This window comes from Podarcis gaigeae, assembly GCF_964106915.1.
Source record: "Podarcis gaigeae genome assembly, chromosome: 17".
NCBI classification, from domain to species: domain Eukaryota; kingdom Metazoa; phylum Chordata; class Lepidosauria; order Squamata; family Lacertidae; genus Podarcis; species Podarcis gaigeae.
Window position 1 is genome coordinate 31,037,810 of NC_139694.1, and position 23,838 is coordinate 31,061,647.

At 44.8% G+C, this 23,838-nt stretch overlaps 2 protein-coding genes across 2 annotated transcripts; one reads left to right on the forward strand and one right to left on the reverse strand.

Annotated features, from left to right (window-relative positions):
- Positions 1-936: 936 nt before the first annotated feature.
- LOC310835100 (protein HIDE1) lies at positions 937-15,872 on the reverse strand. The gene is made up of 8 exons (XM_083719847.1): positions 15,054-15,872; positions 12,217-12,540; positions 9,957-10,010; positions 9,614-9,706; positions 7,025-7,049; positions 6,286-6,329; positions 5,338-5,375; positions 937-5,039 (listed from the first exon to the last, which is right to left on the reverse strand). Exons 1-8 carry the CDS (start codon positions 15,100-15,102, stop codon positions 4,917-4,919), a joined length of 750 nt encoding a protein of 249 aa, XP_083575973.1. The 5' UTR covers positions 15,103-15,872; the 3' UTR covers positions 937-4,916.
- Positions 15,873-16,849: 977 nt separating this feature from the next.
- On the forward strand, positions 16,850-22,466 carry TMED1 (transmembrane p24 trafficking protein 1). The gene is made up of 4 exons (XM_083719897.1): positions 16,850-17,138; positions 18,166-18,263; positions 18,676-18,859; positions 20,571-22,466. The coding sequence occupies exons 1-4, from the start codon at positions 16,950-16,952 to the stop codon at positions 20,787-20,789; spliced, it is 690 nt and encodes a 229-aa protein (XP_083576023.1). The 5' UTR covers positions 16,850-16,949; the 3' UTR covers positions 20,790-22,466.
- The last annotated feature ends 1,372 nt before the right edge of the window (positions 22,467-23,838 follow it).

A 23,838-nucleotide genomic window follows, 5' to 3' on the forward strand; every position in this document is an offset into this window, starting at 1 on the left:
GAGCCAGTGGACGGGGGGGGGCCGACAAGGGCGGAGGAGGGCGACCCCTGCCGGCCGACAGCGGAGACAGCGCCCGAGGGGAAAAGCGGGCGAAGGGGAAAGAGGCGAGGTTAAAGGGCCGAAGCGATCGTGCGTGCATTTCCGGATCCCAAGCGCGGCGGCAAATTCCTGCATTGTACGGGGCAAGGATGCAGTTGGCATGCATTGCAATTCATGGGCAAACTAGTACCTATTATTAATTATTATTATTATTATTATTATTATTATTATTATTATTATTATTATTATTATTATTATTATTATTATTATTTCCTGTATGTGCGGAGCAAAAGCAGAGTGGGTATTCATTGAAATGGCAAACTCTGTAGTTGTTGTTGATTTATTTATCCCCTCCCCCTTTTCCCTGACAGGGACTCAAGGCAGCTTGTAGATAAAATGGGAACAGCAAAAAACATAGAAAAGAAAACAACTATCATAAAAAAAGCTTTTAATCATTAATAAAATTAAAATCATATATAAATATAAAAAACTAGTCAAGCAAGTAGGAGCGCAGAAGAGGTTTCTTTCCCTTACAGTGCTTTTCAAATAAACTGCACTGCCATAAAGAAGTGGTGGCAGCAGCCAGGGGATTGAATAATAATAATAATAATAATAATAATAATAATAATAATAATATTTTCTTATTTACATGCCGCGCTTCTTGCCACAGCCACTCTAGGCGGCTCCCAACAGAATATTACAAACACAATGACACATTAAACAATAAAAACTTCCCTAAACAAGTTCTTTTGAGAAGTCTTGTCATTGACTAATCTCCAAGTTCAGAGGCCATATAAGGCAGATGCGCAAGGGACCGCTTTGCGTTTTGGTTTTCTTAATGTAATTATTCTATGCACTCTATAATAACAATAATAAAGTTCAACAAAAAAGATAGACAAAGATGTTATGTATGTATGTATGTATGTATGTATTTACTTACTGACTGACAAGGTCCACACTCCCCCCCCCCCCCCCGAAGAAGCTTAACAGAACGCAGAGGCAACAGGGGAGCTTTTCCCTCTAGAAGGAAGGGTGGGACAATCAAAATTTAAAAACAGTGTTGCCAGGAAGCTAAAACCAACCCCTTCTGACATGCTGCTTTGCCTGTATGCAATAGTCCCCTCCTCCTTGCCCCTGCAAGGAAGTGCTCACAAACATACAAATCTCCCACTGAAGTGGTACAGTTCCTGCGCAGCTTCATTCTGCAAAGTGGTTGATGTGGCCACCAAAGCTTCAAGGAGATGTTTGTAGCAGGACAAAGGAACCAAGTATGGTGTGAACAGAAATAAAGTTACACTGTGTGGAGGAGAGCAGTTCTGGAAATAGAGCAGAGAACTGAGAGCAGCAGCTGTTCTGAGACCAGGGAGGTTGAAGTCTGAATTGCCCAGTGTTGAGAAATATTGGTCATTCTCCATTAAACTCACTTCCTGTTGCATCATAGTTTGCAGCGCCAGAGCGGGGAAATCTGTAGTGGCTTAGAATGTGAGACATGGACTCATGGTTCAAATCCCAACTGCAATAAAACTCCCAGGGCAACCCTGACCAAGTCAGTTATCTCTCAGCCTAACCTGCCTCACAAGGCTGTTGTGAGAGGGGAAGCAGTATGCGTGCCACTTTGAGTTCTTTGGAGGAAGGGTAGGGTAAAAATAAAGGAAATAACAAGTAAAAGGGGATTGAGCCCATTTATCTGTGCAAATTAACTGACCAGCATCATTCTTGGTATCTGTCTCCATTCGTGGCCCTCACTTAGGCTTAATTTCAAGATAATTCCTCCTTGCACCATGAGCCCTGAAAGCCAAAATATAGGTAAATGGTAAAGGTATGGTAAAGGACCCCTGGATGGTTAAGTCCAGTCAAAGGCGACTATGGGGTTGTGGCACTCATCTCGCTTTCAGGCCGAGGGAGCCGGTGTTTGTCCACAGACAGCTTTCCAGGTCATGTGGCCAGCATGACTGAACCACTTCTGGTGCAACGGGACACCGTGATGGAAAGCAGCACAGAAACGCTGTTTACCTTCCCACCAAAGTGGTACCTGTTTATCTACTTGCACCGGCGTGCTTTCGAACTGCTAGGTTGGCAGGACCTGGGACAGAGCAATGGGAGCTCACCCCGTCACAGGGATTTGAACCGCTGACCTTCCAATCAGCAAGCCCAAGAGGCTCAGTGGTTTAGACCACAGCGCCACCCACATCCTGAAATACCAACTTATAACACCATAAAAAGGTAAAGGGACCCCTGACAGTTAAGTCCAGTTGCGAACGACGCTGGGGTTGCGGCGTTTGTCCGCTCCGCAGACAGTTTTTCTGGGTCATGTGGCCAGCATGACTAAGCCGCTTCTGGCAAAACCAGAGCAGTGCACGGAAACGCTGTTTACCTTCCCGCCAGAGTGGTATCTATTTATCTACTTGCACTTTTTGGCGTGCTTTTGAACTGCTAGGTTGGCAGGAGCAGGGACCGAGCTCACCCCATTGCGGGGATTTGAACCTTTTGATCAGCAAACCCTAGGCTTAGTGGTTTAGACCACAGCGCCACTCACATCCCATTATAACACCATAGTCACTCCTTAATGAGCTGGTACATTCCTTGCAGTGGTCAGTAGACTTTCCTCAAACATAGCTGCTTAAATAGAAAGGCTCAGTGTAACACACAGATGAGCTCAACTTTCTTTTTGGGGTGTTTTTGTGCGTTAGAATATGCTTCTCATTTTCACTGAGACAGAAAACGACTTCAAGAGATTATGCTGAAGCCAAATACATCTGCCAAGCTGCTTGGTCCATCTTCTACCCCAATACAGGTTAAAAAAGTAGGTTTTATGCTGGAAAGGGAATCTAAGATGCAGAGGAAGGAGCAGCACAGCTGAAGAATGCAGGGTCACCGCTGCTGTTGTCACCAGAGCCCAGAGCCCCCGTTCTTGGCATCAGATGTCCTAGACCTCGCTCACTTCCTAGCAAGGCAAACAAACAGAAGTTTAAATCCAGAAACACTCCAAAAGAATGGCACCTTCTATCTGGATTCAAAACTGGATGCTGCAGACTGCAAACTGGGAAAGAGAGGAATCTCCATGGTCCCTGCAGCCCAGATTTTGTGGAGCCCAGATTTTGCTTTAGGATGCTGCAATGTTGCGCTGCATCCTGAATTTTTTTTGCAGTTAGGTGTGTATGCCTCTCCATGTGACTCTCTCAAGAAGTGCGTGCTGTCTGAGAACATTTGCATTTATTTATTTAATATCCCACCCTTACTCCCAGAGGGGCCCTGGGCCCATCTAGCCCAGAGGCCAGCTGAATTAAGCCAAAGGCCCATCTAGCCCAGAACTCTTTTCACAGTGGCCAACCAGGTGCATACAGGAATCCTGCAAGCCAAATCTGCTCACAAGAGTACTCTCTCCAACTACAATTGCCAGCAACTGGCATTCAGAGGTGGGCTGCCTCCGATAGTGGAAGTAGAACACCGCAGTGGCGGCTGGTGAAAGGTAAAAAGGTAAAGGACCCCTGGATGGTTAAGTCCAGTCAAAGGCGACTATGGGTTTTGCGGTGCTCATCTCGCTTTCAGGCCGAGGGAGCTGGCGTTTGTCCACAGACAGCTTTCTGGGTCATGTGGCCAGCATGACTAAACCGCTTCTGGCGCAATGGGACACCGTGACGGAAACCAGAGTGCATGGAAACGCCGTTTACCTTCCCACCACAGCAGTACCTATTTATCTACTTGCACTGGCGTGCTTTCGAGCTGCTAGGTTGGCAGGAGCAACTGATAGCCACACCTTCCACAAATTTGTCCCCAGAGTTCCTTAGCCACTGCTGGCATTTCCTGTGTGCAGGGTGCACGAGGGTGGCCTTGGGTCCCCAGGGGCTGAGGGACTACAACTCCCATAACCCCTAGCTACCAGGACTAGGGAGGATGGGAGTTGTAGTCCAACAAAGTCTGGGGACCCAAGATTGAGAAAGGCTGCAGTAGGGTATGGCAGCAGATTGGCAGTAGGGGAAAGCATACTCTCCAACATTTTCTCACCCAAATCCAGAGCATACCCCACCCTGCTGCCACCCCACCCCATCCGCTGTAGTCACCCCACCCCACAGCGGTGTTCATGTTGTTGCCTGCTGAGGGAAGGCAACTGACTAATTTACATGTATGCAAGTGAAGGATCAGTAGTAACCATCTTAGCTGAACCAAAAGAGCAGCCTGCCTGATGGACCAGTTTCCCTGGCAAAGGAACAGTTGGAAAATATTATGCAAGCCACTGCAGATACCAGTTTCTTCTCAGCAAGAGCTTATGCCACAACAGATATGTTCATTAGTCTTTAAGGTGCCCCCAGAATGCACTATTGCTTTTGATCCTGGAAAGTTATTCTCAATTTCCCAGTGTTTTTAGAAGGCAAAGCAAAACACTTGGTTGCAGGCACTTAAAGAAAGTCTGAGGATATGCGATACAAATGCTGCTGTTTTCAGCAGAATAAAATAAAAACTGTTCTTTTTGTCTCAAACATGCAAATATGCAGGCAATTGCATTATTTTTGAAGGTTAAGTCACCCAGTTTTTATTCATCTCCTTCCAGTCTTGCCACAGCCCCAGAGCTGAAGAACTCTCAAAGTTCATCCTTATTGTTCCTACTTTTCCCAAATCAGGAATTCCAGAAATGGATGGAATCGGCAACATCTTCCCCACCTCCACATGACCCAAGTTCCGAATGTGTGATTGGCAGTGGAAGAGAACTTAGAAAGGCGAAGATGGAACTTTGTGATGGCAGGGACCAGGAGACTCTGGCCAAAAACACTCGATGAACTCTGTTTCTGTTGATGATCTGAGAGGAACAACTTGCAGGTTATGGATGTCAGGGAGGAAGATTATCAGAGAGATCCTGAGCCGTGTGATCAAGTGAAAGGTCATTCTGATCCTCTAAAAGTACAAAAATCTGGCTTTTCCACAGAGCAGCGGGATGAAAGTCTTGTACTTGTAGGTGATGAGATCCAAGCACCGTTGTTCTCTATAGTTTCCTGGTCCGTTTTCTTGCGAGATAAAAATGCCAAGATGGAGATAAATTAAGGAGACAAAAAAGACTAGAATGGGAAGAGCTAAACCATGGGAATGAGCTTTACATAACAGCCAAATCACCATTAAATTTCTCTCTCTCGTGATACATTGGATGCCATAACATATATCCTTGCTACCCAGCTCTTTTTGTGACTGCCTTAGGGTTATTCCTAGCAATGGAGAGACTGCTTTATAATAGCCCACAGAACTCTCTGATCTCAATTCCTAAAAGCAACTAGATTCCAACTTCTGGCTCCCGTGTTAACAACTTACCATTGTAATAGTGTACATGGAGTTATCAAAGGATGTCTCTGCGGAAGAAGCAGCGTGAACAAGGTTACTTGATAACTGAATAAACTTTCGTTACACAAATGTCATAACATCTAAAAGCAACCAAACAACACATTGATCATGTGGGATCGCACAGAATCAAGGAAGTTATGGTATGTAGTGGTAAGATTATCAACACCAACTCTAATTCTTTTTCATTGAACTGATGGGTGTAATCTTTGTTTTTTCAGTGAAAAAAAAAGGAAAGGGGGTGGAAAGCATTCAATACAAATGAATTTAAAAGTTATTCTGCTACTTTACTTTCTGTCCCTCCTTTCTCTCTGGACCTTTCCACTCACTGTCAGCACAGCAACATAACATAGGAACAAGGTTTCTCTTACAGTAGTCTAGAGATACCAATAATAGGAATGGAACACAGTATGTAATATGCCTGCATCTCCCCCTGTTTGTAGAGTATGGTTTTGGGCTGGAGAGAATTTGTTTTGCTAAGGCAAAGCTTTCTTTTTTCTGGGCATTGGGCCACCAACATGAGCAGTAGTCCTTTCCTCCTCTGTTCCTGGCTTTGTCTGCTTTTAACTGGGCCAGACTCATTTTTCACCTGTATTTCTTCAGTTCCTGATGTAAATAATACGTTGCCAATGATAAGCAAACCATCACTTGCAAAATCTGGGTTGTGATGCGAAGTGAATGGGCTCCTCTCTTTTGCATGCCAATGAATATAAAGTTGCAGAGCCCTGCTCAGGGATAAGAGCACAACCGATATCCTTGACCCCATTGCTGGGTCTTGTCCTAAGCTCAGCATTCAGGTGGTATTTGTGACCACTGATCTCTCTCGGCTGATGCTTCACCTGCCTCTGATACACAAATGCAAACAGAAGCAGCCACGGAAAATGTGCAGTCACACGTCCTTGGCACTTACATTTAACATACCTGTGGCGGGGTAGCTTGTTTCTGTCCAGCAGGAGTCCAGTACCCTAAGCAAATAAAAATATATATAACTAACGGGAATATCTTGCAATTCTGCAGTTCTTGTTAGCTCTCCCAAAGAAAGCTGCCTACATCAGTTTACCGCCAGGCTAATTTATCCTAATTTATCAGGTTTGATTTATCCTTTCAGGCACAGGGACAAGACCCCGTTTCCTGGGTCTGTTGTATAGACAAGTAGATTTCAACTAGAGTAAGCTCTGCCCTCTGCTGCATGGAGTGTGGTGATCGCTATAAGCAAGGCTGCTTGTTCGCCCTTCACCCTTTCTAGGACAAGCATCTAATATAACCCCTTTGTGTTCCGTGTTGCTTTTCTATTGTGCCTGGATAGCTCAGCTGGTTAGAGCATGGTGCTGATAATGCCAAGGTTGCAGGTTCAATCCCTGGACAGCTGCATATTCCTGCATTGCAGGGGGCTGGACTAGATGATCCTCGGCGTCCCTTCCAACTCTACAATTCTTTGATCGTCAGCCCTTAGCTGGGGAAAACTTTCTTCAAAGCAAGCCCCTCAGGAGAAACATCCACAAGGGGAAAAGCTACTCTCTGCCTCTGCCCAGATAACTCCATACTCTAGCCAGGCACAGGTCTGCTCCGCTGCACCCCCCGACTTTCAGGACACATCGGAAATATTTCACCTTGACCAAAGTTTTTTGAAACTGTATAAATGGGGGTGAGCCCCTCTCACCTTTGCTTCTTTCTTCTCTCTTTAACTAGTAAAATGGGAAGAAACAAGAGGGAAGTATCAGAAAAGGAAATGCAGTCGTGTCATTATTAGGCACTCTGAGGGTACAAAGTCCCTACTGCTTGTGTCCAGTTGAGGGCTGCAATTTTAACAACAACAACAACAACTTTATATGCTCCCCCCCCCATCTGACTGGGTTGTCCCAGCCACTCTGGGCAGCTCCAAACAAAAAATAGTAAAAGTACAACACAACATCACACACTAAAAACTTCCCTGAACAGGGCTGCCTTCAGATGACTTTAAAAAATCATGTAGCTGTTTATCTGTTTGACATCAGCTGAGAGGGCATTCCACAGAGTGGGTGCAACCACCCCAAAGGCCCTCTGCCTGGTTCCCTGTAACTCCGCTTCTTGCAGTGAGGGAACCGTCAGAAGGCCCTCAGAGCTGGACCTCAGTGTCCGGGCTGGACAGTGGGGGTGGAGATGCATGCCATGCTTATGGCATACGTCACCCAGCTTGTGACCCTCTAGGAGTTATAAACTTCCTGCCTTTTACCCCCATGCATAACAATGGCTTTTCTTACCGCCCTGCAGATACCTGGGCATACATTGCTCTGTCCTTGCGGGCCCCTTCATAGCCAGCTCTAGGCCTTATTCCTAACAGAGATCCGGGAGTTTCAAGAGCATGCACCCAACGAGAGGGGTTGTTGATGCGTGCAGCAGCCACGCTTCCCTGCCATCTGCACACGTTTTGGCAATCCACTTCACACACTGGCCAGATGTGGAAATGGCAAGGTGTGGGGATGGGGGCATTTTTACCTTGACAAGGATTAACTAACCGGAAACATAGCTGTCAACTTTTCCCTTTTCTTGCGAGGAATCCTATTCAGAATAAGGAAATTTCCCTTAAAAAAAAAAAGGGAAATGTTGACAGCTATGAACCGGAACTGGGTCAGCAATGTGAATACTAAGGTGAAACTACTCAGAGGTGGCGTGTGGTGAAATTTTTCATAGGAGAACAGATAGGGCCTCAGGCACCAGGGGGAGAAATGTCACACAGGTGAGCATCTTTCTGGGCTTGGGAAGGAGGAGCCACGCCTCTGACAGGATGCTGAAGACCTCCTGCCTCCTTCCCAAAATCAGTCAGGCTGTGGGAAGGTGGCAGGAGGGCTCTTGGACCCTGTCTGGAGCATCATGCCTCCCTCCCTAAGCAAGGTAGAAGCTTCCCAGGCTTTGGGAAGGAAGCACCAGACTTTAAGACTTAAATACTCTAATTTACCAGGAACATTTGGGGGACTGGCCTAGTCTGCCATGTTCACCGACTGCGCACCACCGCTAGTAAGAAAATGTACCTAGTGTTTCCTACAACACCATAGGACCCTTTAGCATTTATGAGGCATTGCTTTCCATAATCAGCTGGAAGTGGCTTTAAAATGGTGTTTCTACATGGCAATTAATAATATAACTTTATTATTTAGTAATGCTTAGCCCCATGGCCAGAATACTGCCATAATATTTACTCAGAAGTAAGTCCCATTCAGCAAAGGTCCTCTTCAGTTTCCCCTTTAACTAGAAGCTTCCTCTTTGCGTCTTCTGTCCCTATATTAGCCCCGTTCAGCTAAATTGTTCCTTAGTCAGTTCCTGTTCGCTGCTGGAGTGGGGGCTAATTACTGGTCTCCTCTCTGCAGCTAAAGTTTTTTTTAAATTGAAATTTGTTTTTAATTGAAACAAATATGGGGAAAATGCACAATAAAGAAAAAAGGATGCAAAAATAAGTATTCACATATTTTACACACATACACAGACATGGTAGCAGTGTTGGTCCATAAGAAAAAAACCTCAGAAATTTATAGTTGGATGATATCTTTATTAGGACCAACCAAAATGTCACAATCTTGTGGCAAGCTTTTAATCAGGAGAGATATTACAGGAAGCAAGGGATGAGGAGGATGATACTAGTATTCATTTTCTTTTTAAACACACAGTTGCAATTAGATGAAACAGTGTTTTTTTTTTAAAAAGGAGTTATTTATTTGGCTGCAAAGAGGAAACCAGTAATTAAAATATTCTGCCTCTCTGCATAAAAACAGTACGGTAACTGATTAATTCAAGGCGAATCTCACAGTGAATGGGAAGGAACTAACTACAGAGGTTACAAGGAGGAAACTTCTAATTAAAGACACAGTAGCCCTAGAAAGCCATAATAGTGCTGTTCCTGCTCATATTGTATATTACTAAAGAAAATTGGTCTGCAATGGGCTGATAATGATGTCATCTGGATTCTCCATTTAAGAAAGTAATTACCTTTCAGAGCAGAGAGAATATAAATCTTTCAGATATTTTACAGCTAAAGCTTGTCTAGTAGTATAACCCCCTTATCCAGATTTCCATCAGTGTCGCATATCGTGCACTCACGGTTAGGGACTGTTTTGGCAAAATCTTTGTCGTCAAGTAATATACCAAGAGGCCACAAAGTGAAACAGGGTCTGTAAGAAAGTCCTAGAGGTTTCCAACCTAGGCTAGGCATCATCCTTATTGGCCAGTGCCCTTAAACAGGAAGATTAGACATATTCATTTTCTGAATTCCACATACAGCGTCTCAATGCAACTGCAGCCACCAGCAGGATCACAGCCAGGAGCAGTACTCCAACTACACTCAGGACAACGGGGAGAACCCAGAAAGGACCTGGAAATGGAGGCAGCAAGTCAGCTACAGTTAATGCAAGAGAACAAAGCAAGAAAATACAAATCTACTTTTCTGGAGTGTGGATCAGTGTGTGTGTGTATTTGTCCTCTTTCTCTCCCCTATCCTGACCCAGGTAAGCTCCAAAAGGCCTTTCGGCTGCACTTCCGTGCATCTTTCCCCAAACATTTCCCCAGCAGCCCTCTGACACGTTTCCCAAACGCTCACTGCTTATCTTCCCTTTAGCGCCTACCTTTTGAATCAGATCTTGGCTGAGCTGTTGGAGGGAAAGTGGTCAAGCTGGATGCTGAAACAAAAAAGAAAAAGAAGAGATGACCGGGCAGCTTTTCCTTTTTGAGAGGAATGTATAAAATGTAAAAGAAATATTGGTTTGCTAAAATTAGTCGTCTCCCCACCCCTACAAGAGCCAAACAGGGTCTCCAGGGAAAGAAAAAAAGGTGCTTCCAGATAATTAAAAGATCCAATTTTTCTGTTGGCACATTTGGTACATCAGCTTCTACATATTCTGGCTTTTTTTCAGTCTTGGATTGCAATGATCTCAGGCAGGCAAGCAAGCCCTGATAAGAAGTAATGAGTCTCCAGCAGTTTTATGTATGTTTATTTACAAAAAAACACATCCAGAGCACGGCTTCTCACCTGCTCACATTGACGATAGTTGGTCAGTCTGAATCTTTGCTCCTCCCACAGCAGGAAGGAAGCCAAACTCCCGTCCTTCCCCTCTTGCCCTTCTGTTGTCTTCTGATCTTATTTTTCACTTGACTTTCACTTGATACACTCAGTCCTCTGCTTATCTGCTGATTGCCTAGCAACACTCTGGCTGCCTCTTAATTCTCCCGCTTCTTGAGAGCTAACAGTGTCTTCTTCTGGAAGCGGGAGTCAAACTGCCCCTTCTCGGCTCTGTCAGCCAGCTCTCATCTGCAGAGTCTGTCTCTCTCTCTCTCACTTAGCTCAATTTCTGAGCCTGACTCTTCCCCTGCGCTGTGGTGAGCCACGTTCCTGACATGGGTATTGATTGCTATTCCACTGCGCATGAGTCACACCAGTGGGCAGAGCTTGACAGAATGTCTCCAGGTTGCGTTTTCCTGCCCATCCTCAAAGTCAGTCCACCATGGACCTGCACTACCAATTAAAATTTATACAAAATTTATACATACACTGCTGTGGTGCAACGGTTAAAGTGTTGATCTAGGACCCATTCAGCCACAAAGCTCACTGGGTTTCATAGATCAATTTAATCTTTCATTATGGCTTGTTTGTGTTTCCTTTCTGTCCCATCACCTTCCAGGGAGAGAAATCATGATCCTCAGCATACTATCTAGACTGCCCAGCACTTCTAAGAATACCAGGCCAGGGTTTGTATGTTTTTAAGAGGAGGGCTTAGGAAATGAATCAGTGGTGGTCCCTTTTAGTGCTCCAACAGGTTTCCAAGTTTGTCAGCTGCTAATTGCAGGCCCTGACCAATATTGTGAAAACCCTGCCAGAGCAAGGGATATCCCTACCAAGGTATAGCTCAGTTGGTTGAGCATGAGACTCTTAATCTCTGGGTCATGGTTTTGAGACCATGAGTGAAAGATTCCTGCATTGCAGGGGGTTGGACTAGGTGACACTTATGGTCCCTTCCAACTCCATGAGTCTGTGATTCTGTGAACATATTCCCAACCCTTTCCCTATAGCAATGGTTCTCGAAGGTTGTGGCACGCAACACTGATGTGGCAGAAGAGGATGGCAAGTGTGGTGGGAAAGATTCCAGGATAATCAAAGAAGCATTTTAACACTTCAGTGCAGTGTAGTAACCAGGCATGTCCAAAAGTCTGTTTCGGGGGCTGGTCGGTTTAATCCGGCCTACCTATCGAGGTTATTTCCTGGGATAACATTGTAAAAAACCTCAACAAGTTCAATCCTAAAAGCACAACTTTGGTTGGCCCTCACGGCCCTTCACTTCATCAAATCTGGCTCTTTTTGAAAAAAGTTTGGACACCACTGGAACATATTTTTTATTATTTTAGTTGTGTTCTATGTTATAAATCAAGCATTGCTAGGAATTGTGTGCCCCCCCCCAGTGTATTTCATTCATATATATATTTGTTGTGGTGCGAGCAAATTTTTATTTTGAAAGTGTGACCCAGGGCGGGGGGGAAGTTTGGGAACCTCTGCCCTAGAATCCAAAAGTCAAGACTCTCACCATACTATGTAGATCAGGGTTTTCCAACCTTTTAATGCCGATGATACATTTTAGACATGCATCATTCAGTTTTCCTAGCAAACCGGAGGTTAAACTAACCCCTTTCCAGCCCCAGGAGGAGCACAGGAAGTGTTCACACAACACACCTAAACACTGCAGCTGACACACTAACATGTCAGTGTCACGACACACAGTTTGGAAAGCTCTGGTATAGCCTCTACAATGGGGCATGATGTGGATCATGGCTTGCAAGCGGTGCGGGTGCGACCAATCCCCCAAAAGGAGCTCATCTAGCTTTGGTAGCACTCACCTTCCACTGTAATCTCAAGGAGGTTGCTAAACTCAGACGGTTTCAATGCACTTCCATTGTAGATGCCAAACTGGCACTTGTACTGCCCTCCGTCACTGCGAGTGATGTTCTCCAGAAGGAAAATAACTTGGTGCTGTGCTTCTGCGGCATGCACAACCTGCAGCGGCTCCCCGTGGCTCACCTTGAACAAATAAAACAAGGCATCCTTGTACTGCCTGGGTGCCAAACAAGCAATCTTAATGGAGTCTCCTTCGTTGAGTATGTCGGAAAGCACATCCAGAAAAATAAGTGGAGAGGGAAGAAGGCTGGAAGCCACCAAAGAGCCTGAAACAGCACAATGGAAAGAGTGAGGTTTCAATAATAATAATAATAATAATAATAATAATAATAATAATAATAATGCAGTTTCATCAGTAACGAGGTGGTACTTTCAAAAGGCACAGCCAAGTGATTGTACGAATAGGAATCTGCTGAAGCAATGCTAGTCTTTCCTACAGCAGATGTGGTATAGATGTTCACCTTGTCTTGATCAGTTTTTGTGAGCTCTCAAATCATGAAAAAAAAACAACAAAAAACAGGCATAAGTATTATGGTCAAATTTTCAGAAAATTCAGAGTTGGTGTTCTTAGACTGGGTGGGTGGAGTGTTCTTTGGGTGCTTTCAGACTGGCTGTCTAGTTAAGGTTGTTTCCACCTTGGGCATTTACTGTGGAATAACCAGCCTTTTAAGAGGACATAACTTAATGATCAAAACACCCTGCCCCAATATTTTTCCTGTCAAGCTTCTGTTGTCACCCTGCTTCCAAGCTCAGAAAACCCAAAATTCATGTATCGATACAAACCTCCTTCTTTTCCCTTCTTGTTCAAATTATTTCACTTTATCTGTCCACTGAAAATTTTCAATAAAATATAAATGTTTGGAATTGCCTGCCACTCATGCCTTTTTCCTGCCCTTTGCTCTGAATGCTGTAACTTCCCCTTTCCAACAATTACTACATCAGAGGGGCCTGTTCTTGCCCTCCTTTTCTGCTCAGGTCTTCAAGTGAGAGAAGCAGTACAGCAAACCAATAGACCCCACCTGGAGTCCTGCGTCCAGTTCTGGCCACCACAATTTAAGCAGGATATTATCATGCTGGAATGTGTGCAGAGGAGGGCAACCAAGATGATGAAGGGCCTGGAAACCAAGCCTTATGAGAAACGGTTGAGGGAGTGGGTATGTTTAGCCTGGATAAGAGAAGACTGAGAGAAAAGAGGACAGCCATCTTCAAGGGCTGTCACGTGGAGGATGGAGCAAGCTTGTTTTCTCCTGCTCCAGATGGTAAGACTGGAACCAATAGCTTCAAGTTACAAGAAAGGGAATTCTGACCAAATATCAGGAAGAACTTTCTGGCGGTAAGAGCTGTCCGACAGCGGAAGGTGGTGGCCTCTCCTTCATGGGAGGTTTTTAAGGACAGTTTGGATGGCCATCTGTCAGGGATGCTTTAGCTGAGATTCCTGCATTACAGGGGGTTGGAATAGATGACCCAGAGAGCCTAGGGCTTGCCAATCAGAAGGTTGGCGGTTCTAATCCCCATGACGGGGTGAGCTCCCGTTGCTCGGTCCCTGCTCCTGCCAACCTAGCAGTTCGAAAGCACGTCAAAGCACAAGTAGATAAATAGGTACCACTCCGGCGGGAAGGTAAACAGCATTTCTGTGAGCTGTTCTGGTTCGCCAGAAGCGGCTTAGTCATGCTGACCACATGACCTAGAAGCTGTACGCTGGCTCCCTCGGCCAATAAAGCGAGATGAGCGCCGCAACCCCAGAGTCGTTCGCGACTGGACCTAACAGTCAGGGGTACCTTTACCTTTAGGGTCCCTTCCAATTCTACAAATATATGATTCTAACCATTCTATAATGTAACTGCACAGCAGAATCCATTCAGCTCCGCCACAAAATTGGCTACATATGATGTTGTTGGGCTCCTGGAGGCCAATTCATATTTCTTCCCCTTACGTTGCGAATGCCGCAGAGCAAAATTCACACTATGCTTGCAAGCTTCTCAGCTTCTGAATTGAGCAGTGAACCTACTTTGCCCTTCTTGTGCTTCTAACGTCGTTTTAAGAACCTATCCAAATTTTGGCCTATGGGAAAAGCTTTCCCTAAGGCTTTTTAATATTTATAAAATGCTTTAGTTATTTAGAAAGCTTTTTAACAATAAAAGAAAAAGTACTGATGTTTTGCATTAATGCTTGGGCAAAACATCATCATCAAAATTATCATCAAAATTATATAAACAGGAATCAGCTGTAATATATAAACAAGAATCATATGAAAAATGATAGAGATGGTGATGTTTGGTTTTGTGCTCTTGCACACACACCTTACAAAATTCCATGAAAGTGTGCAACAGGGCACTATCCCAAACTGAATATTATAGAACGCTATCAAAAATTCCAGCCTGCTTTGTTTATTTATGACCGCTTTCCTTGTCAGATATGAATTTGTTATTTAGGCCACAATTGTGATTACCCGTGTTTTCGCAAAGCCTCATTCCCTCTTCTAATCTTTTTTTTTATTTTCAATTGAGCATTGCAGGCTGTTTAACAACAAATAATATTTCCTCACCTTCAGCCCTCCTCTTTGTAACAGGTCTTCTTAGAATCCCATCCAATGGTTTAGTAAGGCCGAAGCCTACTCGAAGAGTCAACATCTCAGTGTAACATTGACAGTAAGTTGCCTACCGTACAAGCTAACACCTGGTTAGTTTTCCCTCCCTTCATTTTTTCCCCTCTCCCTTTGGGGTAGCTGTCAGAAAGTCCTTGCACAAAAGAAGGCATTAAAAAATAGCAGAAAACATACCAGCTAGCAGAAGAAAGAGAATTTTCAGATCCATGGTTTTGTGGAGCATTTTGTATCTTTTGTAAACAGAGATGGAAAAAGCCAACTGTTCATTGCAAATTCCTTGCAAGATGTGAAAGAACAAAAAAAGAGAAGGCAATTTGCTTAATGTGGAGTTTCGCCACCTAAGGAGGAAATTGCAATCTGTCCAAAGTTACAAGACCTTTCAACTTCCTGTTGCGAATATGACTTTATTGTTTCCCTCTCAAATCCATTGCCATAACAAATGCACAATCACTGGTTGCTTTGTAACTACTGTAAGAGCTTCCCTATTGTAAAGAGTGTCCTGTCTAGCCCTGCAGAACCCAGAGTGCTCCCCATGACAATGAAACAGGGTGCCATGGGCAGAGATCCAGCACTGTTTAGAATACGCAACTATACCTCCCACGTGGCATTAATGACAGGATTTGTAAGCCAAAAGACAATGGGAAGGCTTTCCCTATTTGCCTCCCTTACAGCAGAGGAATATTTCAGGTCATTGGGAGAGTCAAAATGACTTCAGGATGGCTCTCCTGTACTATTTCAGACACATGGGTTATATATTTAGATATGTGTGCATTTATGAATATTTGTGTGGGTTAAACCACAGAGCCTAGGACTTCCCGATCAGAAGGTTGGCGGTTTGAATCCCCGTGACAGGGTGAGCTGCTGTTGTTCAGTCCCAGCTCCTGCCAACCTAGCAGTTCAAAAGCACGCCAGTTCAAGTAGATAAATAGGTACCGCTCTGGGAGGAAGGTAAATGGCGTTTCCGTGCACTGCTCTGGTTTGGCAGAAGCGGCTTAGTCATGTGGCCACATGACCCGGCAGCTGTACGCTGGCTCCCTTGGACAATAAAGCGAGATGAGCGCCACAACCCCAGAGTCATCCGCAACGGGACCTAACAGTCAGGGGTACCTTTACCTTTATTCTGTATTGGAGACCTTTGAATTCTTCTAACACCTAGAACCAAGGAGATAAGTAACTATCTGAAGGCAGCCCTGTATAGGGAAGTTGTTTTAATGTTTTATTATGTCTTTATATATGTTGGAAGCCACTCATAGAATGGCTGGAGCAGGCCAGTCAGATGGTTGGGTTATAACAACAATGTATAGAGTAAGAGAACAAGGAGAACACACATTTAAAAAAGATTGGAAAATGTTTATTGAATATATGGGTGAAAATTGTGCACATTTAAAAACGCTGGCATCATTCAAGATAAATTCAACAGTGTAGATAAGTTTTGATGGATGTAAGAATGGAATACTGAATGGTTTAGTTTATGTAAAATATGCAGGGATTTATGGTATGTAAATTGAACCACGGAAAGAGAAGAAGGGAAGTCATTGATTTAAGGTTGTTTATATGAATATTCTAAAATGTAAAACAGAAAAAAATAAAAATTTAGCAAAGAAAGAAAGAGAAAGAAAGGAAGAAAAGAACGCCCCTATTCAATGTTGGAGGATATGCCTGAGGACAAGACCCCTTGTCGGGTCTCTTGCGCCCATGGCCAGTCAGGGGAACCAATTCTGCAATGGGCCAAGGACCCCGGAAATATTTTTGTAAGAGGATGGGCTCCATGCAGCGGATAACACGAGCCACGCTGCCTCCTTTACGCGCGGCTTTCTGCCCGCCGAGTTTGTCCGATCAGCCGCTTCGGCTTGCCCTGAGAAAGACAAAGCGATGGACAAATCGAATAAGGAATAAGCAGAAGGGAGGGAGAAAGAAAAATGCGGCCCCGGGCCCCGTCGGAGCGCGAGGCTGCAGCTGCTCTGTGCGCGCCCTCCGGCGCCGGCGTCCCGCCCGAGCGCGGCCGCCTCTTCCTCTCCAAGGAGGCGGCCCGGCCCCGCTCTCCTTCCGGCGCCAGGAAGGACCCCGACGATGGCGGCGGCCGCGGCCCTTGCGCTCGGGCTGCCGCTGCTGCTCCTGGGGGCGCCCCGAGGGGTCCCCGGCCAGGCCCACCCGCCGCCGCCGCAGGACGCCGAGTTCACCTTCCTGCTGCCGGCCGGGCGCCGGGAGTGCTTCTACCAGGGCGCGCCGGGCAACGGCTCCATGGAGCTGGAGTACCAGGTGAGGCTGGGTAGGGGTCCACAATCCGGCCCCCAAAACCAGGCGCATGGGGATTGGAGGGGGGCAACCGGCCCTCTTCTTCCTGCTCAGCCCCTGGTGCTGGTGGCAGAGGGGAGCGGGGGGGTAGACTGCCCCCGAAGGTGGAGTTCCCCCTTGGCTACCGCGACGGAGGCTGTGCGCGCACAGCGCTGCCCTTTGCTCCGCATCCAGGAGGACGTTAGTCGCGATCCGTATCACTTTCTTAGGAAACGCTGCTTTTGTATGCACTTCCCCTACACGCCCCCCCCCCCGCGCCACCACCAAACCAGCTTTGATCCGAACTGGGTGGGAATGAATGACCTGGCTGCGTTTTAAGCCAGCGGAACCATGGAGCCTTTAAGTATTGCGTTCTGTGTGGATTTATCAGCAGCCAGATGACTCGCATGTTTTTTCTTCTAGTAAAACAAAACCCTGTAACTTTTCGAGACAGTTTGAGCAGCCAATGTATCTGACAGATCCCTCTTAAAAGCCGTTTGCCATTGCCTTGCCAAGTTTTTATTGTTTCCTTAACTTAACTTTTATTTAAGTTAAGTGATGAATTAATATGTTTAATTTCATAATGTGAAGATCTAAGGATGTTAATGTTTAAGTTAAATTTTATAATAACTGTGATTTGGAAAACCGTTAAAAGGACCTGCAATGAAATTCAACCAAGGGGAAGCGAGGAAATTACTTAACAATGTTAATAAGTGTAATTTTTAATAAGGCTATGATTTATGTTTGTTTGTCTTATGTGTTTGTTGGTTTATAATGTTGTGAAAACTAATTAAAACAAATTCGGAGTTTTTATTGTTTCCTTCCTAGTTGCCCAGCATAGTTACCCTCAGAACAGTCTTGCAAAGCGGGCTGGGTTTTTAAAAAGTTGCTCAGCTCCAGCAGGTTGCCTGATATTCAAATAAAGATTTGTAGCCATTTGCCACTTCTCATTGGTGGCTTTTCTGGGCATAGTGGCTCTTTCCATCATGCAACTCTTGCTGTTGCCATTTAGGTTATTGGTGGAGCAGGACTGGACGTTGACTTCTCCTTGGAAAGTCCTTCAGGCACATTGCTGGTTGATGAATACCGGAGATCGGATGGGGTTCACACGTGAGTCATGCTGCTTTTATGCTTTGGAGTGAAGGATAATTAAGTGGCACTGAGTGGGGAGGGCCAGAGGGGCAGTGGCTCTGGGTGAATTTTTTTGGGGGTGCATTTTGCTCCTCGCCTCCCTGCCAGCCCTGTGCCACTGCTTGGCTCTGGTGGGCAGTGGGGGTCACTCCCACAGCATATGCGAGGGCTGGAAGTGGGCTCCATTCACCCTCCACGCCCCCCCCCAGGCGCGCATACCCGCTGGGATACTCATGAGAAAGCCATTGCTTGCCCATGGTCCAGGTGCTTTTACAAGTAGCAAAAATATGAAGAATTTGTGTATCTGATTATGATTGTTTAATGCACTTTGGCTAGTCCAGCTTTGCAGGATATATCTGCCTTCATCACCCTCTTTGTTGGTTTCTTTCAGCATTGAGCCTACGGAGGGAGGAGATTACAAGCTGTGCTTCGACAACTCCTTCAGCACTATATCGGAGAAGTTGGTGTTCTTTGAACTGATCTTTGACAGCGCCCAGGAAGATGAGGACTTGAACAATTGGGCAGAAGTGGCCGAACCAGAGGAGATGCTCGACATAAAGATAGAAGACATTAAGGTGGGCAAAGAGGCTACAGGAGAAATGCCTAGTGCTGAGATGTGGTGGAGTTAGGCAGAATAACAGTGGCATTCGATGGGAAAGAGACCAGGATAGCTCCACTCTTCTGCAACTGTGCACAGAGTAACCTTGCCAGACAAAGCAGATGGGGTCAGCTGCTGCCTGGGCTTCCAGGTATTTAGCTGATGCAGGAGGAATGCTCCACAATGGGAGCCTAACAATTAGTTCCTTTCCTGGATCTTCACTCCCCTTTTCCAAATGCCCCATGCCTGATGGGGATGGGTGGGAAAGAGTACCTGCATTTCTGAAGCGCTGGCCAAAGCCCTGCAAATCAACCCAAGTCCTATGTGTGGAATGGATCTTCCCATCATTACTGTCAGTACGTGGCTAGTGGCTTAATAAATTAGGATGTTCACATTTGTGGCTTTGCCCCTAAGAGACCTACCATTTAGGCTTTGCTGAAGAGGTGAACATGGTAATTGACACACTTGTGTGAATTAGTGTCTGTTTGTGTGTGTAACTTTGTATTAATGTAGCATTTTTATATGTAACACTGTAGTTTCGCGATCGTTTTTTAAAAAAATACCTGTTGTGCCTTCAGTTTTTTGTACACCACATAGATACATTTTTGATATATTAAGCAGTATAGAAATTAAATAATCCATCAACTACATAGGTACATAAATTTGAAATAGACTCATGAGTAATTTTGGGTTAATACTAGAGGTAGTTGTTAATCAAAGCCCTTCCACTGTGTTCCAGAAATTGTGTTCAGAAAGCAGCTCCCTGTTGTTTCAAGACCCATTTATTTTATTTTACAACATTACCTATATGGCAGAAATCTTTTCAGCTCCCCAAACCAGAGGGTGACTTGGTTCAAGGAAGGCTCCTGATTAATATTAACAGTGCAAGTTGGTCAACTAGCCAATTTCAAGTCATAAGGTTACAAAGCTGACTTGTTTAACTGAGTAGTATTTGTTTTAAACCAGGAATCTTGGTTTTTGTTGTTTTTTAAAAAAGGTACATCTAACAAAATTCCTCCTCAGCTGCACATCAGGGGAAAATACTGTGTCCAACTCATGGTGCGCAGGGTGTGGTCCGAAGGCACATGATGTGCAATCACCCTGCTGAAGCTAAGCAGCTCTGGGTCTCATTGTTGGTAGTGGCAGTACTTGCCAGGCACTTTGGTACACGTGGACTTTGAGACCAGAAATGCAGACAGCAGGTGTCTTCTTGTTACCGCCTTTGTGGCTTAGTACTCTGGTTAAAGAAGAAAATGAAACTAGCTGTTACTCTTAATAGGTTTTGGCAATCATTGCAAACCTGCATTTTCACTGCTTTGAAACAGTGCAAAGGCAACAGAAGGAGTAATTTTTTAATCCAGCCAGGAAAGGTTTTTCAATATCTTAGAATTATTTGGGTCAGCGTAAAGGGAAGGTACAGATCTGTCAGGAATATCTCTGGGGTTGTGGTACATGAATGCACAGTGATTCTTCATGGCGTTTTAATGGATGTTGAAATACTTGTGCTTAAGTTCTGATGGTCACGACAAAAAATTTTTTGGTTAACAATAATAGACATGGTGCCTGATCATTTGTTAGGTGAAGAATCTGACTCCATGTGATTTGAATTTGGCTACAATGGTTTCCTTTGCCCCAAAACACATCTTTGCTCCAAACACATCTATTCTCCTTTGTTCTCACCATTGTAGGAATCTATTGAAACGATGAAGAGCCGCTTGGAGAGAAGCATTCAGATGCAGGCCCTGCTGCGAGCCTTTGAAGCTCGAGACCGCAATTTACAGGAAAGCAACCTGAGCCGAGTCAACTTCTGGTCAGCTGTCAATCTCTCTGTGCTCCTGGTGGTGTCATTTCTCCAGGTGTACATGTTGAAAAGCCTCTTTGAGGACAAGAGGAGAGTCTGGACGTAGCAGGAGGAGAAATGGCACCCCCTTTTTACCTATACGGGGCAGGTGTCCAGAAGAATGCCAACACCCATATTGCCAAAGCTCAGTACTGTCCCAAGTGTAGCTGCCATTTCTGTCATGAGTCTCTTTACAGAAGGGGTTAAAATATCACAGCCAAGGTAAGGGAGGGATTTGGGGTGGGGACTGAACACCCCCACACCTTGTGCGATGGTGGCAACCTGTCGAAATTGAGAGCAGGATGAGGGAGTGCAAGAATTGGAGTTGTTAGGCAGTACACAACAAGCAAAAACAGCTGTTCTTCATACATTTCAATAGCTCCTCTGTTTACAATGAAGGGCCGGTGCTTCTCAATGTACTACAGCTTGCAGCGGAGTTTGCCTCTTGGCCTTAAAACTTTGATATTCTGCATCAGACGTCATCAACATGTGCCTTAGCAAAAGTCGCTGGTCTGGCTGGAAGCAGCTACGCCCCGGCCACTTTTGCTGTTGAGAGGCTCCTAGCCTCTGCTTTTTCCATGAAATCTCCCTGCCCTAAGAAGCCCCCAATACTTAAGGGCATTAAGAAAACTCTCCTAGTGGAATTGGTAATCTTTACCACCCAGGCTTCTGGGTTTGATTTTCCTCAGGCATGACTACATGAGGAGTATAATCACTGCTAAAGACTCCCATGGTCAGCAATCTGCAAAGGGTGAAAAGGCCTGGTTTTGCACTCATTTGGTGCTAGTGTGTCCCCGATCTAGCATTCCGATTTTCAGCAGAAAGCAAGCAGAATGTGGCGAATTTTATTCCCTTGGGAGGAAATTATTGCCTTTCCAAGACTCTTCAAGTATCTTTAAATGTTAGGAACTGTGAGCAAGTAAACTCCTGATTATAGAAGGCTGACCTGCAGAGCACATGAGCTCTTGAATACATCTGGTGGAATTCTTCTCTGTTTATCTTCTGCTCAGGACTTGAGCACCTTGGGAATTCCTTACTAGATTTAGGATATGAGAAATTTCACAAGTATAACTTGGGCCTAAATTACAAAATGGTGGCAGATTAGTGTTGTGTTCCATGCTGTGATGAAGCACATTTGCATTTCAAGTGGGCACGGGTGGTGCATCTTCTCTTCTTCCCGCCACAGTTACACCAGCAGACTGCTCAGCTCTGATATCAGTAGTGAGACAGGCTGGGAGAGGGCTGTGCAGAACAAGTGGGCAAAGGAAGAATTTAGCACTGCCCTGGCAGTTTACTTTGTGCCCTCACTATAGACATTATTGAGGGACTTCTGAAATACACTCCTGGTACTTTCACTGGAGATTAAAGTTGAACATTCAAGAGTAATAGAAACCCCCAACCCCAAATAGCCTTTCAGATGGGCTGCTGCATTTCACTTCACATTCTTAGTACGTTAAAATTTCCTTGGATGTGGCAGTGCATTAGCCCGAGCTAACTGTTCAACGCTATTCCACTGACTGCTCTTCAGGGCAGGATGCTGCCAGTTCCCATAGCTGCATCCCAGATCAGCTGGTTTCTGGCGGCAAGAAACAGCTGTGTGTGCGCTCACACTATAAAAAGACTTTGTTTGGGCTTCCTGATGTCAGAGAATGCCTGGCATAATGGGAGGCTGCTAGTGTTCACCCCTTTTCTAAGATTGTGTAGGCCATTGTCTTGTGGTTCAATAAATGGTCTTTGAATTGGAGCTTGTCCTCTCCTGAATCTGTCATTGGTCTTGGGTTACAAGAAGATTGGTAACATACTTTTCCTTTTGAGAGTGCTTCTTGTCTAGAGGTAGTAAGCACAGGAAGATGGGCCTGAACCATAGCTGTCAACTTTTCTCTTTTCTTTCGAGGAATCCTATTCGGAATAAGGGAATTTCCCTTAAAAAAAGGGAAGCATTGAAAGCTGTGCCCTGAACCCGTCCCACTTTTCATTTCATTTAAACTGTGATGCCAAATCACTCAGCCCATTTTTATTCTCCTGCCCCAAGCATCTCCGATTCCAAAGCATTTTGATGTCTTGCAGCACACCTACTGGTGGGAACGTCACTACAGGAGCGAATGTCTTATTTTTCTCTCATTCTTCAGGTTGCAATACAAAATCCATAGCATGAAATTTGAACCCTCATGCCACTTAGATACAAAAACCTTCTCTGAGCAGCACCAGCAGGATTGTGAAAGGTGCTTAAAGAGAGCCCCTGTCTCCAACTCTTAATATATGCCACCAATTATTGATGTAACCCGCAAAGAGGCATGAGCAAGGTCACAAGATGATCCCTGTAGCAAGAGAGTTGGGCTCAGATACTTCGCAAGTCAAAACAAGACAAGAAGAAGGTGGGACTGCTGGTCCCAGGCACCCCCCCTCCCAAAATGTCTTGATTTGGAGCTGAAGGACCAAGGAAAAATGTGGAGGCGTGGATGGAAAGTTGCAAGCAAGCACAATTTGACTTCAGGGTATACCTGTTATCAAGTCTCCACTTCTGGTATTTGAACTTTGTGGAGCATGAGCCAGTATATGAGAGCCTTAACTCTCATCTTAAATCAGGTTTTTTAAAATCATCAAATTTACAATTAGCTGACTAAACTATTTTTATAACCAAAAAATTGAATTGTCTCTAAATGGACTTGTATAGTAATAGAATGCTGTGCTGTGATTTACAGCCAAATTAGCGATGCTAACAAGACAGATGCACACAAAACAATCCATAAAAAGTGTAAATAACTTTTTTAAGAGACAGAATTGAAAAACGCATTTGTTGTAAAACAAAAATATGCTACTTAAGAGCTTCTGGAAGTCTGAGACATGCTGCCTGCAACAGTGAAGGTTGAACATAACTTTGTAGCTAGCAGGTAGTTTTGAAATTCATTCTTGAGGTGGACTGATGGTTGTTCATCCTTCGTTATTCTGCTCTTCATTTTTGCGAGAGATAACTCCAGAATTATAATAAAATGCAAGCTTTAAATTTTTTAAAGAAGTATAGTGGAAAATGTGAACATACTTGTAGTTATTCACCATTGCTATATAATGTAATCCTGGACACTGAGATCCAGTGCCGAGGGCCTTCTGGCGGTTCC